Source organism: Egretta garzetta, unplaced genomic scaffold (assembly GCF_000687185.1).
Source record: "Egretta garzetta isolate BGI_Z169 unplaced genomic scaffold, ASM68718v1 scaffold369, whole genome shotgun sequence".
Lineage (NCBI taxonomy): Eukaryota > Metazoa > Chordata > Aves > Pelecaniformes > Ardeidae > Egretta > Egretta garzetta.
Window position 1 is genome coordinate 1712841 of NW_009260837.1, and position 14916 is coordinate 1727756.

At 37.5% G+C, this 14916-nt stretch overlaps 1 protein-coding gene across 1 annotated transcript in view; it reads left to right on the plus strand.

Moving 5' to 3' along the window:
- ZEB1 (zinc finger E-box binding homeobox 1) overlaps positions 1-14916 on the plus strand; it is a 31733-nt gene that overhangs the window by 764 nt on the left and 16053 nt on the right. Inside the window, exons 2-5 of the mRNA XM_009647026.2 lie at positions 3006-3206; positions 8933-8995; positions 9735-9896; positions 12177-12379. Coding sequence (XP_009645321.2) covers positions 3006-3206; positions 8933-8995; positions 9735-9896; positions 12177-12379 — 629 coding nt within the window. The remainder of the gene's footprint in view (positions 1-3005; positions 3207-8932; positions 8996-9734; positions 9897-12176; positions 12380-14916) is intronic.

Below are 14916 nucleotides of genomic sequence, written 5' to 3' on the forward strand. Positions count from 1 at the left end.
GATATAGTTATAACATGTTGTATATAAATACATATAATATGTAATATATAATAGATTAGATGTAATATGTAGTGAGGAATCCCATTTTGGCTGACATCCTGTAAGTGAGGCTTTGGGAACGCTGCTGGCTGATGGGGATAAAAAGAAGGAGCGATCACTTGGCAACCTGAAAAAATGAGGCAGGATCCTGCGAATACTCAGTTCACTCCATAAAACAGAGCGTTCCCTGCATATTTGCCATCGCTACACTAGATGAGGCGAGGATCCCGTAGAGGGAAAATAGTGTGTAATCATTTAGTTAGAGCTGCCTATAGATATATGAATGCTTCTGTCATTTTTAAGTGCTCAACTTTCTGCTGCGTTTGCTGTGTGGGTTGCCTGGCCATCCCAAATGTGCCGAGCCCTTTCAGATGCAGGTTTGGCAGTTTATTTTCCCCAAAGCTCTTCATAAGAAGCAAACAGGAATGTTAAAGCCAGATTTCTTGCTGATTTTGTTGTGTTGCCTTGTTGACAACTGATATTTGGAGGAAGGAACCGAAATCCCAAAGACCATTTGTTCCTCACTTTTTATGGAGAAGGAGTTTTTAAGTTTTGCAGAGTTAGCACATGAGTGAGTGTAGTGAGAATGTATGAAAATGTTTCAAGGTAGATAGAGCCCTAATGATTAGATTATATTTAAAATCAAAAAATATATGACGAGGAAGAGATTTTTTTTTCATAAGTGTAATTCTTCAGTACAAACTTTGTTATTATATTTTCTTTTTCCATAAAAAAGACTCTAAATCTAATATAAAGGATTCCATTTAATTTCCCAAACTTTAAAAATCAAGTATTCATGATTTACATTACTGAAATCTGAACTTATGCCTATAAATTTTGATCCCTGCTCTTACTGATCTCCTTTACGTGTGGCAAAGGTACATATGTTGTTGTTTTATATTAATCATCCTCTACATCTAAGCATCACAGTAAAGTCCAGTTAAGACAACAGGCTGAAATAATTTTTCCACTTTTTCCTGGTTTATGTCTGTTCTTACACTTTTTTTAAAGTTGAGTTTACCATTTCTCAAGCAAATCAATTCATAAATCCCTTCTGCTTTGGTGAAGGAATCCATGTATGTCTCCTCTTCGCACAACGTTACAGCATCCCTTACAGTACCTATTTTACTTTGCAAAATCAGCTACAGAATATAACGTGAATATCAATTTATCGATTGAAATCGAGCAGATACTAGTATTTAGGCAATTTGCCTAAATTTGTTCTCTTAGAAGAGGTCAATACCATGAATAGTGGGGCATTACTACATTTTTCAAATAACACTATGTGTATAAAATATGGAAGCACAGAATGATTGTTTTTAAATTCAAAAGGCTCTTTTGTCATGCTTATGCGTGTTCTAGATGAGACATTTTTCTCCCGAATTGGAAGGAAATGAGATAGTAGCCTGTCAGTTCATAATGTTACTCACTTTCCCTGCTGAAATGCACTTTTAAATGACTAGAATATCTACTTTAAAAAAAAAAAAAAAAAAAAAAAAAAGGCTAACTTCAGAAGAGCAGGAGTCTAGTTTGCTATTTATCTGCCTTAATAGGCAGGATTTCAGATGAAAGCCTGGCTTCCTATGTGCTAACAGTGACAGCATGCAGGTATCATAAAGTAGCGTGATGATGTGCCTCCCAGGTATAATTCTGATAACCACTGAAGGAGTGCTGCAGCCAAGACCGGTCTTGTTAGTTTATTCATTGATAAATTTATTCTCTTTCTTAAACTGTATTTTGAAGCATTTCAATAAGATGTTCAAACTTGGCACTGAAGAAGTAACACACATATAGATGTAAATGTTTAATAGTTTGACTTCGGTGTGAGTAACAAGACATTTCAACAGATTGTGAGAGTAATTTTTTTCTTAATGCATAATCCTTACCATTTAAATTGAAATGGCTGTAACTGATCTTTTGTGCTTACAAATGAAGACTATTTTAATAATAATCTGCTCCCATATGACAGAAACATATATATCGTCATGTAATCCTTTGTCCACAGGACTTTCAAAATATGTTCTCCAGGCTGAAAAAGTAGAGTTATTACCTTTTCCATGGTCGCTGGGGAAAATGTTATGCGAGATTTCGTTTATGAGTCACCTCTGAGATTTTTCCCTTTCACATTCGTCCTGCTGAGTCTTTAGTGTGATCTTCAGATGTAATGACAAGAGTGTTTTCGCTTGGATCAGGAGCACTTTAGCCCTTCTGAATCAAATCCCCTCATTGTCCCCGTTTATTCCTCCTTGATTCACATACCCGGAGCACGGAGGTGGCATCGGTTACAGGAAAAGCCAACAAGAAGGTGGAGTGGGTGAGCGCAGCTCGCGTGCATGACTGCAGAGCAGGGCTTGATCTGTGGGACCGGCCAGGAGCCACTGAGCCACCTTCTCTGGAGTGTGCTCAGCCTGGGGTCATTTGATCTTCAGCGCCAGTTGTTTTCCTGCAGCTTTTTCCTTCTGTACCTCACTGACTGCTATATACATACAGCCTGTCCTGGTTATACACATCTGTCTGTAAGAAAATGTTGTTTATCAGTATTAAGTGTTTCACAGACTACTGACCACGCCATAAGTTTCTTAAAGGAAACATACAGTAATGCTGGTATCCAAATTGGAGTGATCCAGCTGGAAGCCTGATGCTTCAGTGTGGCCTTAGAAGACAACTCTGGAGTTGTCCGCTGCCTTTTCTTGTGCAGCTTTAGGCTGGGTGTTCAGAAGTGAGAGAGATCGTGGTTCCTAGCAGTGGTAGAAGCCCAGCAGCTGTCAGATGTCTCCTTGTGTGCTGCCGTTACGTCCAAGTTGCTTGCAAGCCACTGCCATCCCCATGTGGAAAGAAGAAATAATAATGTGACTCCATAAAGACACCCCAGATCTAGCATCTGGCCACAGTACTGAAAGCTTTGGACCTTCATGCTGTAAATTAAAAGTATATTGATCAGTATTTTGCTTTTTGTCTGTTCACAGTCACCAATTACAATAACGTGGTAGAAGCAAACTCAGATTCAGATGATGAAGATAAATTGCATATAGTGGAAGAAGAAAGTGTAACTGATGCAGCAGACTGTGATGCTAGTGTGCCAGAAGATGACTTGCCAACAGACCATACAGTATTACCAGAAAACAGTGAAAGAGAAGGGAGTACAAACAGTTGCTGGGAAGATGAAGGTACGTTCATTTTCACTGATGATGCTATGTAGAGAAAGGTTTCTAAAATGAAGATTCGATATAACTTTTTTGGTCACTTTGTTACTGAAATAACATGTAATATTCATAATCGAAAAAGAGGTTTTCTTACATATTTATTGTAATATATTTTACGTTCTTTGTTTAATATTTGAGGCAGATTCGGAGGTGCATTCGTTTCATTGGCATTGTTAAACAGGAGCTTCAAATCTGTAGATGCAGCATTCCTCAAGGGTGATCAGAGACTAGTTCCTTGCTTTTAGTTTTGGAAAATCCTTTTGCATGGCAGGTCTCTGCCATAGCTCCTGGTAAGGTCCAGGGTTTGCTCAGCTTGGGGAGTAAGCAGTAAGCCAAAAACATGAAATAAAATAATATTCAGATGTAAATGTCTCACCGTGAGCTGCTTCTGCCTTTTCCCTTGTAAAATACAGGCAGAGAAAATAGTTTTTAGATTATTAGTTTTAGAATTGGCTATCTTACTCATAATGAATCTGTATTCTGAAAACACTGGAAGGAGGTAAGTGTTGTAAATATTATGCAGCAGCTTTAGAAGCTGCAAATTTGAAGCAATCAGGAAATGGGCCTCTTTTACTGTGGAATCAGATACTGAGTTTCATAATATCACACAGCATGCTTACATTTGAGCCAAATTGGGATAAATGCATAAATTAGTGGCATTTATTGCAGAATTTGGCCTTAATCCCCTGAAAGATACAGAACATTTTCCAGCATATCCCTGTTGTGTCTGAACTCCAGCCGCAATTCTTTAGCATCCACCTTGTTAAAACTGGTGGTTTAAGACAAATTGCATGACCTCACATCTAAATAAATGGAAAGCAGTCATATGGTCCCTAACTGCAATCCAGCTGAGAGAGAGCAGCTGAGAGTTTAAAGAATAGCATCAACTCGGCTTGTTTTTACATAGCTGCTATTGCCAAGGTAGGCTGTGCAGGGAAATGAGTATTTTGGAGCTAAATTATTAGGTGGGTAATTTTCTTAGTTCTCCTATAATATCTTTGCTCTACTGCAGGCTATATCTATCAGGAATTGCAGTCACATGAAAATGGGCTGTGTGTAGACTATTTCTTGAACCCTTCAAGCACAGGTGTAGGAAACCTGAAATAGGGAGTGAAGAAGAGCACTGGCTCACAGAGGTGCTGGGTCAAGACCCTTTGGACTGAACATTTCCTGGAGATGTACCTACAGGTAGTCACGACACAGCGTCTTGCCTCAGGCAACCCTCTGGGGTTTTTTCAGAGCTCTAGACATATGATGGCATCTTTTTTGACTCCTTATTTCAAATAACCATTTTTACCCTTTAAAATTTCTTTGCTAAAATGAAGCATTTGAACCAAATTCTACTGTGATTGTAGAATCACAATGCAGGCAATGTTTTCACAGAATCATAGAATCATTTAGGTTGGAAAAGACCTTTAAGATCATCAAGTCCAACTGTTAACCTAGAGCTGCCATAGTCACCACTAAACCATGTCCCTAAGCATCTTTTAAACCCATCCACAAATCTTTTAAATACCTGCAGGGATGGGGACTCAACCACTTCCCTGGGCAGCCCATTCCAATGCTTGGCAAGCCTTTTGGTGAAGAAATTTTTCCTAATGTTCAATCTAAACCTCCTCTGGCACAACTTGAGGCCATTTCCTCTTGTCCTATCGCTTGTTACTGGGGAGAAGAGACCAACACCCACCTCACTACCCCCTCCTGTCAGGCAGTTGTAGCGGGCGATAAGGTCTCCCCTCAGTCTCTTTTTCTCTAGGCTCAACAACCCCAGTTCCCTCAGCCACTCCTCATAAGAGTTGTACTCCAGACCCCTCACCAGCTTCGGTGCCCTTCTCTGGATGCACCTTGGTCATTGCTGACGAAGACAGGCTTTCATCAGTGTTTAGACAGACAAGAGATTAAACAACTGCCATACAGGCTTGCTCAAGCTACCATAAATTTCTTCTGTAAAAATTACGTATTCTGAAGCCTATCTTGTAGTAGTCTAGAGGGTTTTTTATTTGATAGTAAGTCTTTTTAAAATAAATTGTTTGAATTTCTGGCGATGATTACATGAAAATATGAAGGCTACGTTAGATTTTATGGAGCTTTGATTTGCTATGGTAAAGTACTAGCTACTTTTTTATAGCTTTCCTGGAAGGAAAGGTGTGAGCTGAAAATTGTATCATCAGTCTTGGTTGCACATTAGAAATCTGGAGAGAGAGGTATTGAATACATGTTCTCTCTCGTGCAGGGAAAGGTACTGGGGTGGGTGTCCGTGCGACACTAATACCATCTTCAGGACTGGTGATTATTTTTAGAAAACATACATTACAGCAGTTTTAGATTTGTGTTTCATCAGTAAAGTAGTACTGAAAGTTCCTGGGTTTAGCTGAACTTGACAGAATGAGTTTTTTAACATATTTATTCTGTTCACAAATGCCCAAGAATAGAAACAACACACGTAACATTTCTTTATCAGATTAGTTTCCTTCCGTTTCCAGTCATTCTAACCGAATTTCTAAAAGACCTTTGGAACAGGTGTTTTAAATATAAGGTGTGTATCTCAAGAGGTTTAACTGAAACAGTCATATGGGTTTGAAAAAGTGAACCACGTGTATCCTGCACAAGTTGTTGGCAGTGTGCCAGCATTCATGTGTGCAAGGATTCTGTAATATAATTTTTTTTTGCTTTAAAGTAAAACCTATGCTACAATTTAAAAAGAAAAAAAAAGGCAAAGGTTAAACTTACTGACTTCTTATATTAATACACCTAAAAAGCACTATTATGTATTATAAGTATTTAGCAAATCTAGAGAGCTCAGACGTGGAACTAAGATAGCTTTGAAAATTTGAAAAAATTGTCCAGACCTTGAAATAACCTTTAAAAATTAATGAAGTTATGTTTTATGTTTAAACTCTTCCTGGAACTCAAAAATTCCTTTAACTCATAAAATTTTAGGTTGAGCCTATATGCTGTGAGGTGGATTATGTTCTTTCAGTGTGGTGGGCTGTTGAGGAAGGTTGCTGCAGTATATTGTATTAATTTCATTTGGGAAGAAGGGTAAAAAAGTGCAGCATCTTTTTGATCAAGTTTTTATTCAAAAAGCAAACAACCAGGCAATACTGTAAGCTGTAAATAGTGTTTGCTACACGCATATCAGATAATTATCTCTAAAGATTTTAAATAGGAAACTCTTTTGATGGGCTTTGGAATTTATTCCCTTCTCTGAAGATAAGACTGTGGTGGAAATTTCAGTGAAGTTTTTCTTTCTGCCTACAACCAAAATTTCCATTTTGCTAGTGGTTTAAATTTGATCAGTTATCTTACCCATGCAGAGATCTTTACAGTCAACCTACGACACAGTGATTGTGTCATGCACATTCACTGCTAGTACACGCTGTTGCCTGTGACCTGAAAATCATTAGCATTGAACCCTAGGAATTCCCACTGTGTCCCTCTAAGCAGCTGCTCATAAGCAATGATGAGATACAGAAGTCCAAGAACATGTTTTACAATTATCTGGTAAGTCCAGATGTAATGCCACGGTGGATATTCATGCCCTAGATGCTGTTCACGGAGACCTGTATGGTGGAATAGTGTCTTAAGTTCTGTTCCCCCATCATCACATCCCCTTCCATTGCTTCCCAGCAGCTGTATTTGCAGCGTGGTAATTGGGCTTCTGAGGGCACAACTGCAAAGTTGCCTTCCAATGTGGACCATATAGAACTATAAAGATGGAGCTCTACTTAACATTTTTCAAATTATTTGTTATTCCTACAGCACTAAGGAAGGTCACCCCCTGTGGAAAAGGGCTCCTCCCTGCCTTATACCCCACTTTCAGATATTGGAAAGAGACAGTACCAAACAGGGGTTATGATTATTAGAATTGAGAGGGTTTTTAACTTCACTGAGATTAATCTATAATGCCATAAATTCCTTGACGTTCCCTTGGGAAGCATAGCTTTTATTTGTACTGAAGCCAGTGGAATTTGCTAGAGACTCTGTAATTTAAATTTCTATGTGTAATAACTTACTGATATTCCCCGTCTTCCATAGAGCCTATTTCATAATGGAGAAAAATCACAAACCCTTTTTAAAGAAAAATAGTAGGTTTGCATAATTATTGTTTTTAAGAAATTGAATTTTGGCTTTAAATTTGCATCGCATGCAGTCATCCATCTTACAAATTCTGAACCAAGTCTGTGGTATCATGAGCCAAAAATACAATTAGTTCACTTTGCAGTATTGACCAATAAAATACAGACTGTTTCGGGGTGGGTTTTTTTAATATGAAAATGAGAATTAAAGTAAGATTTAAGAGTTACAGTTTCCTTTTAAACTTATTTCTTGTTTGTCACTATCTGCAGATATTTTGGGTCTGTGGGATTTTATCAAAGCATAAAGAATTAACAATCTTTTTCTCTGAGGAAGCTGTTACTATCTGAAAACTTCAAGGTCTCCTAGAACTTATCATCTTCCATATAAAGGAGAAATTGGCTTCTCCTGTGATTAAAAACCTGGAATGCTCCGGGGTTTTGACTAGCCAAACCAAAGGATTTTTCCCTGTGCTGAAGTAGAGTGTAGTAAGGTAAATAAAAGTGTAACGGTTGCCATTTCAGATCATAGCAGTTGGGTGGTCTAACCTCCTGTATCATGTAAGAGGCTTTTTCTGCAGTGTAGCTCTGAAGCACCTAAAGTTTCCATAATAAAACTATGAAGTAATGCTTTAATTTTACATATATATACATATAGCATAGCATACTACTGATTAAGGAGCAGAACAACCAACGTTGCTTTTCTATGCAATCCTGCCACAAGCCAGGTACTGACAGAAATGGCAGCCTATTCAATGGCCTTTCCAGTAGGAACTTCCCAGTCCAGGCTACTCAACGAGCATAAATTAGGAACAACTTCAGGCATTTATTAATTTGAACCAACAACCTGTAGTTAAAACTTACATGCTGCGTCCTTGAATGCTGCAGCTCAGCAGGAGCTGGTGGAGCTTAGGGGGCAGGTAGGCTCCACAGCATTAGTTCTACGGATGACTGGTACCTGCAAACTCATACTGAATATTGGAATTGATATGTGAAACATTTTCATAGTGCACAGTTGCTCGGAGGTGGGGAGCATGTGTTTAAAATCCTTTTTTGTTTAAGGAATCACAACCTGTAAGTGGTTTCTAGATTATTTACAACAAAGAGAATGCACTAGGTAGCTGTTTGAAGGTATTACCAGCAGATTATCAATCATTTCTGAAAACTGCTAATTGGAGAAAATAATGTAAACGTATTTGTTTTATGATACTCTCGTTTCCGGAAATAATATACCAGTGTATCAGATAGCTGCATTTGTAGGTAGGATTATTTAAGTAGCTGACTCTGTATTTGCTGAAGAAACAAACTGTCCCTGTTTTTACCTCTCTTCAAATAATGGTTAGTGTCTAGTATTGCTTCCTTTTAAGATTTTGTTTCTTTAACCATGGAATATCTTTGTGCTTCAGCTGATTATATACTGCTGAAATAATGTGCAATCCATATTTTTGAGAGAACACTGTGTTTAAATGCAGTTCTTCTAAACAATAAAGAAATGGAAAAAATTGCTGAAGAAATAACTCATATATTAAGTTGTTGTTGTGTGTGAGGCTTTTTTTTGTTCTATTGGGTTTTTTTAAATATTCATTCTTCTTTTTGTGAAATGTACTGTTTCAGGTGGAAAAGAAACAAAGGAAATCCTGGGGCCTGAAGCTCAGACAGATGAAGTTGGATGTACAGGTATTTCTTTGTTAGTCTGAGTCCCTTATTCATAAAGTGATATTTAATTTTGGCTAGGTGAGTATCCTTCTGAAATCTTGGAAATTCTCCCACCTCTCTTTATAAACTGCTTTGCTCTTCCACGCTAGAGGTCTTAAATTGTAAACAGTGTTTCAGCTGCAGAAGAATAGTCTGGGTTCCTCTCACCACTGCAGCACCGCGTCTCCAAAGAGCAAAGCAAGGAATAGCACTCATCTTACACATATTTATATAGAATACAAATACGGGTCAATACATAGCGTTTCAAACTTGTTACTCAGAGTTTAAATATCTTCTAGGCTTATGCTAATGAACAGGTCTTAAATAACATTAAAATTGTCTTGAAGGCAACAAATTTACTTTTGCAAACATAAGAGCCAAGACAGTAAGCTGACCTTGAACTATAAGGGCTAAATCATAATTAATGTTACATTTAAGATTTTTAGGGAAGTTGAGGAGAACAGCTAAATCTAAAACGATAAAAATGCACTAGTTGAAGAGGCAAACCATGGTTTTAGTCAAATTTTTAAATTTCATTATGCCACTGGTTCTCTGTTTTAAAACTTGGCATATTCCTGCATCTTGAAGGGCTTGACCTATACTAATATTCATAAAGAGTTTTGAAATCCTTGGATAGAGGGTGATTTGGCAATGTGAATTACTGAATCTCATTTATGTTCTTTTTAAACTCTTCATTTCATATCTTGTTTTTCACTCTTAGTAAAAGAACATGAATGTGATTCTGATGCAGAAAATGAACAAAACCATGACCCTAACGTTGAAGAATTCCTTCAACAAGAAGATACAGCTGTTATCTACCCTGAAGCACCTGAGGAGGACCAGAGACAAGGCACGCCAGAAGCTAGTGGTCAGGATGAAAATGGTAAATATGCCACCAGTTCAGTTCTTATGAAATAAATTGTAAAAGCTACTTGACCCAAAAGTTCTGTTATATTTTAGAAGACAGCAATGCATACATGGGTAAGTCCGGGGCGGGGGGGAGCGGATCTTAGTTAAATAATTATAAGACGATGGGATCGTCATGCAAAAAACATTACTACCTGATTTGGTGAAACAAGATATGCACTGGGGTCCAGTTGTATGGGTACCTAAATGATAACCAACAGTAACTGGATATAAAAATTCAAGCTTTCATTAATCCATTCAGTAGCATTATAGGAAAGATCAGAACAAATTTTTATTAAATATAATGGGAGTGAAGCAAAATAGTGTGGTTTTAGGTAAGAATAACTTAGGAGGAGTTACAACATGTTTCTTTTCTTTTTATATTTCTAAACAAAATGTCCAAAAGGATCTAATAGATAGGAGTTCTTATATTAGGTAGCCAGTCTATGAAAGGCTTTTTAATTTTTTCCTGAAAAGACAGCAGTGGACAAAAAGAAATACTGTTTATACAAAAATGTTTATTTGAAAACATAATGACTGGTTATTTTTAAGTAGATGTCTTTTTTTCTAAAGAAGTTTCATGCTTAAGATGTTCTTCTGAGAGAAATGAGAAGTCATACTTTGTTCATTTTTCATCATGAAACGTTGAACAGATCTTCTTCATGAAATATTTGAAGGCAAAACCTGTTCAGATTGGTTTTGCGTTCTGTGCTGCTTTCTGAAGCGTTCTGCTTTTATAATCTGTGACAACTGCAATTTCAACCAGATTGCGTTCCTTTATTTGGAGTATTTAAGATTTTTCATGAGAAAGCAACATCCTACATAAAAGATTAGGAGTTATTGTGTTCCAGTCATTTAAAAAATGTACATAATTGAACAAAAGATGTAATTGTAGCTGTATTACCGTACTGGAGTCTAAGGGAGAGCAGTGCAAGGGCTAATGCTAACAATTTTGTTCTGGTCTTCCAGAGATTTAATGTTATTAGAGATTTTAGCCAAAAAAAAAAAGTAAATTAAATTTGAGGAATTTAAAATGTGTATGTGCCTTTTTATATAGAGAAATAGGACCTGAATTACTAATATTTTGTTGTTTACTTTACAAGTTTTGGAAAATTCAAGTAGGACATATGCTCAACAGTAGCATCTTAAAAATTACAATTTAATTCATTTAAGATTTTAATCTGTAGTTGCCATGGCACAAATTGTCAAGTTAGTTTTACAGCCTTGCAATATGATTTCCATGTAATCATTAAAAAAGCCCACATTTACATTAATAATTTAAATTGGACCTATCCCAGTAAGTTCCCAGGGAAGTATTCTGAAAATCACAATGCTGAATAATGTTCAGTGCTTTAATCATTTGGAACAGAAAGTGCCAAAAATATAATGATATTTGCTAAAGATACATGCTTCCAAACCAGGGGACTGACAGAAGTGACAGAGAATTAGTGTCTTTAGTGGCTTTGGGAAACCATTGCCATTTCGCCATTTGCTCCAGTGGAAACAGAATTTAAGTTAATGTGCTTCTGACATTTCCACTGAGTTGTATTTCCGCTGAAATGGAGTATTCTTTATGTCAGGTGAACTGTAGATGGGGAAAAAAGAGAATTGAAGGGAAGCATACGATGTCCATGCATGTGGCGGTGGGTTCATTTTGAGACAACCCAACTAATCCAGGAAAAGCAGAAAGGGGTAGAACACCACAAAAACCAATGCAGTTCAAGCGTTACTTTGCCTGTTACCAGACCAAGTGTAAAAGAACCCATGTGACAGAGAAAGCGTTGTTTTTTAGTAATGATGAAAACTGGTCTGACTCTTCCTTTTTCGCTTTTGCAAGAACAATGGCATGTTCAGTAAAAATAAAGTCAGTAAATTCTACACAAACCAGAGCTACGAAGATTACTGGATCTTAAACAATGTTTCACAATTTTCAGACCACATTTTAATCAGAAATACACATGTAGAAGCTCTAGTGCTGTATTGGGAAGTCCAACAGACTTGCAGGTGTGGCTTTGGGTAATTGTATTGTGCTGACTCTCTCCAGTGTACATGGGGGCAACCGTACCATACTGTAGTTAGTAACATAGTATCTGTGGGGAAAAAAAATTGTCATTATTCCTTTTCTAAAACAGATGGAGCTTCTAGCAGCTGCATGTTTTCTTACAGTCACATATGTAAATGTAAAGCATATTTGTTGATGTTAATAAGTTTGGAGCTTACATTTATTTAAATATGGTGTATTGTCTTTCCTGTGTAGGAACACCCGATGCATTTTCCCAACTGCTTACTTGTCCATATTGTGATCGAGGATACAAGCGTTTTACCTCTCTGAAGGAACACATTAAATATCGCCATGAAAAAAATGAGGATAACTTTAGTTGCTCCTTGTGCAGTTACACATTTGCGTACAGAACGCAGCTCGACCGCCACATGACATCACACAAATCAGGAAGAGATCAAGTAAGTGGCATCTGAATTAAGGATTTATCATCCTCTGTAACAACGCTGTGATTTGTTATGTGAGCAAAAATGTACAGAGCAAGCAAGCTGTTCATACCAGATTATCTACATGCTGAAGTCACAATCCTGGAGCACACACTTAAACTTGCTGCTTTTTCCATAGCTGTCAAAGGATGAGATCTGAATTCTTGTGCTTTTACTTATCTAGGCAGTATAGTTGGGTTTAAATTTCAGTTTTCAGAAGTGCTTTATTGCATGTACAGGTAATTAGGGTTTTCCTGTTCATTGTCTAACATTACATAAGAATTGTGACTCAAATTTAATCTCAAATCTAGTGAAACACCTGCATTTTTCTTTCATAAATCCTGTTTGCTAATTCAAAATTTATGGTACCCAGTTTTGCCCTGAAGAAACAAACCACTATGTGGATTCATTTGCTTGAACTGTGAGATACATTTCAGTACTAAATGAAGCAATAAAACAGTCTGAAGATATTCTGAGCTAGTTTTCTGTGGTTCATGGGCTGACCTGAGGGCATGGTTCCTTGAAATGCCTTCCATGAGTTACCCATCTTGTCACTATTGAAGGTCCTGAGATTCTGTTCCCCTTTCTCTCTCTTTTTATTTTCTTCTTCTATCCCCACAATTTCCTACCATCCCCCAATTACATGCTTCCATAGCTTATCAGAGGTACCCGAAGCTCAGGAACCAACTGAAACTCACTGAAACAGTCAGGAATTATCCAAGGAAAAAAGATAAAGATTTTCCACCACCAGGTCAGAGAGAGAGGCTTGGAAGTGTTCCCTTCTGAGGACAGACTAAAAAGATTGATAACTTTACAGAGAGGAAACAGGAGAGAAACATCGCAGAAAGATGCAAAACAGTGAATAGTGAAAATAATGTAAAGGGAAAGGTGCTTCAGTATTTCTTGCAGCTCCAAACCAACAAAACTTTCGTTAAACTGAAAGGCTGTAACACAGAGTAAAGGAGATGCTTTTTTACACGTTGCATATTAACCTCCATTCTACAAAGTATCACTAAGTCCAAGAATTTAACAGGCTTAACAATTATCATCCATTTTTATACCTGAGTGTTTACAATCATGGGTAAATGAAATAGAAAAAATTGTTACAAGAAGTATCGGCCATCCTGCTGCAGGGATTTTATTGTCTCACAGATTTTGGAAGAACCTCACCAGTGTGTTCTGATGCAGCAGTTCTTGTTTGTTTATTTTTCCCATGAACAATTCATTTCGGTCTTGCTCACTTATTGGTTTGGCTTCCACTTTAAAGTTACTGGCATCTTATATACATCTTACTGTCCTGGTCCCGGCTGGGATAGAGTTAATTTTCTTCCTAGTAGCTGGCATAGTGCTGTGGTTTGGATTTAGCAGAAGAAGATGTTTTAGTTGTTGCTGAGCAGGGCTTACACTAGTCAAGGACTTTTCATCCTCCCGAGCTCTGCCAGGGGCACAAGAAGCTGGGAGGGGGTGCAGCCAGGACAGCTGACCCAAACTGGCCACAGGGGTGTTCCACACCATATGACATCATGCTCGGTATATAAACTGGGGCAGTTTGGCTGCTCGAGATGGGCTGGGGCATCGGTCAGCAGGTGGTGAGCAATTGCATTGTGCATCACTTGTTTTGTATGTTCTCTTAGCACTATTATTATTATTGTTATTCTTTTCCTCTGCTGTTTTATTAAACTGTCTCTATCTCAACCCATGGGTTTTATTTTTTTTCTGATTCTCTCCCCTATTCCACTGGGGGTGCAGGGGGAGTGAACAAGTGAGCAGCTCTATGGTGTTCAGCTGCCTGCCAGGTTAAATGACAACACTTATATTTCTAACTATAAAATCTATGAATGCTTTTTGTATAATGCTTTTTTGTGAGCTACCACATCTATTTTCAATTTTTCCAGCTAGAAGCCTAAAAACAGAAGAATAAAATAGGGGAAAGGGCTAGAAGCCTTTCCCGTATTTGCATGAAGTTTGAATGAACAGAGAAAAAAATACCAAGCAAGTAAACAATATCAGAACAATTGCTACAAAGGGAAACTTAAATTGTATTCCTGCAGATATATTTTAGTGGGCTTATACTTTTGAAGGCACAATTGTATTTGATAAATGTTGTTGGTGTGAAGTGTCTGGAACTCAATATTACACCCATTTAAGTTTGTTTTTTCTCTAGAGCCATAGCTAGAATCAAAACTACAATAGTTCAGAAATCTGGCAAATTTGAGATGTGTATTTGTTTATGTTACTGTCATAAAGTTGTCATGTCTTCAAAATTGGCTTCATGTGTACGTAAATGATTACATCATTTGTGTAATGGAAATTAATTTATTTTCAAAGTAAAATATAGACCTCCTGGTTATGGACCTTAAACAGCTGCATCTTCAAAATGTAATGTCTTATTCATAGAATCATGAAATAGCTTGGGTTGGAAGGGACCTTAAAGATCATCTAGTTCCAACCCCCCTGTTATGGTCAGGGCCACCTTCCACTAGACCAGGTTGCTCAAAGCCCCATCCAACCTA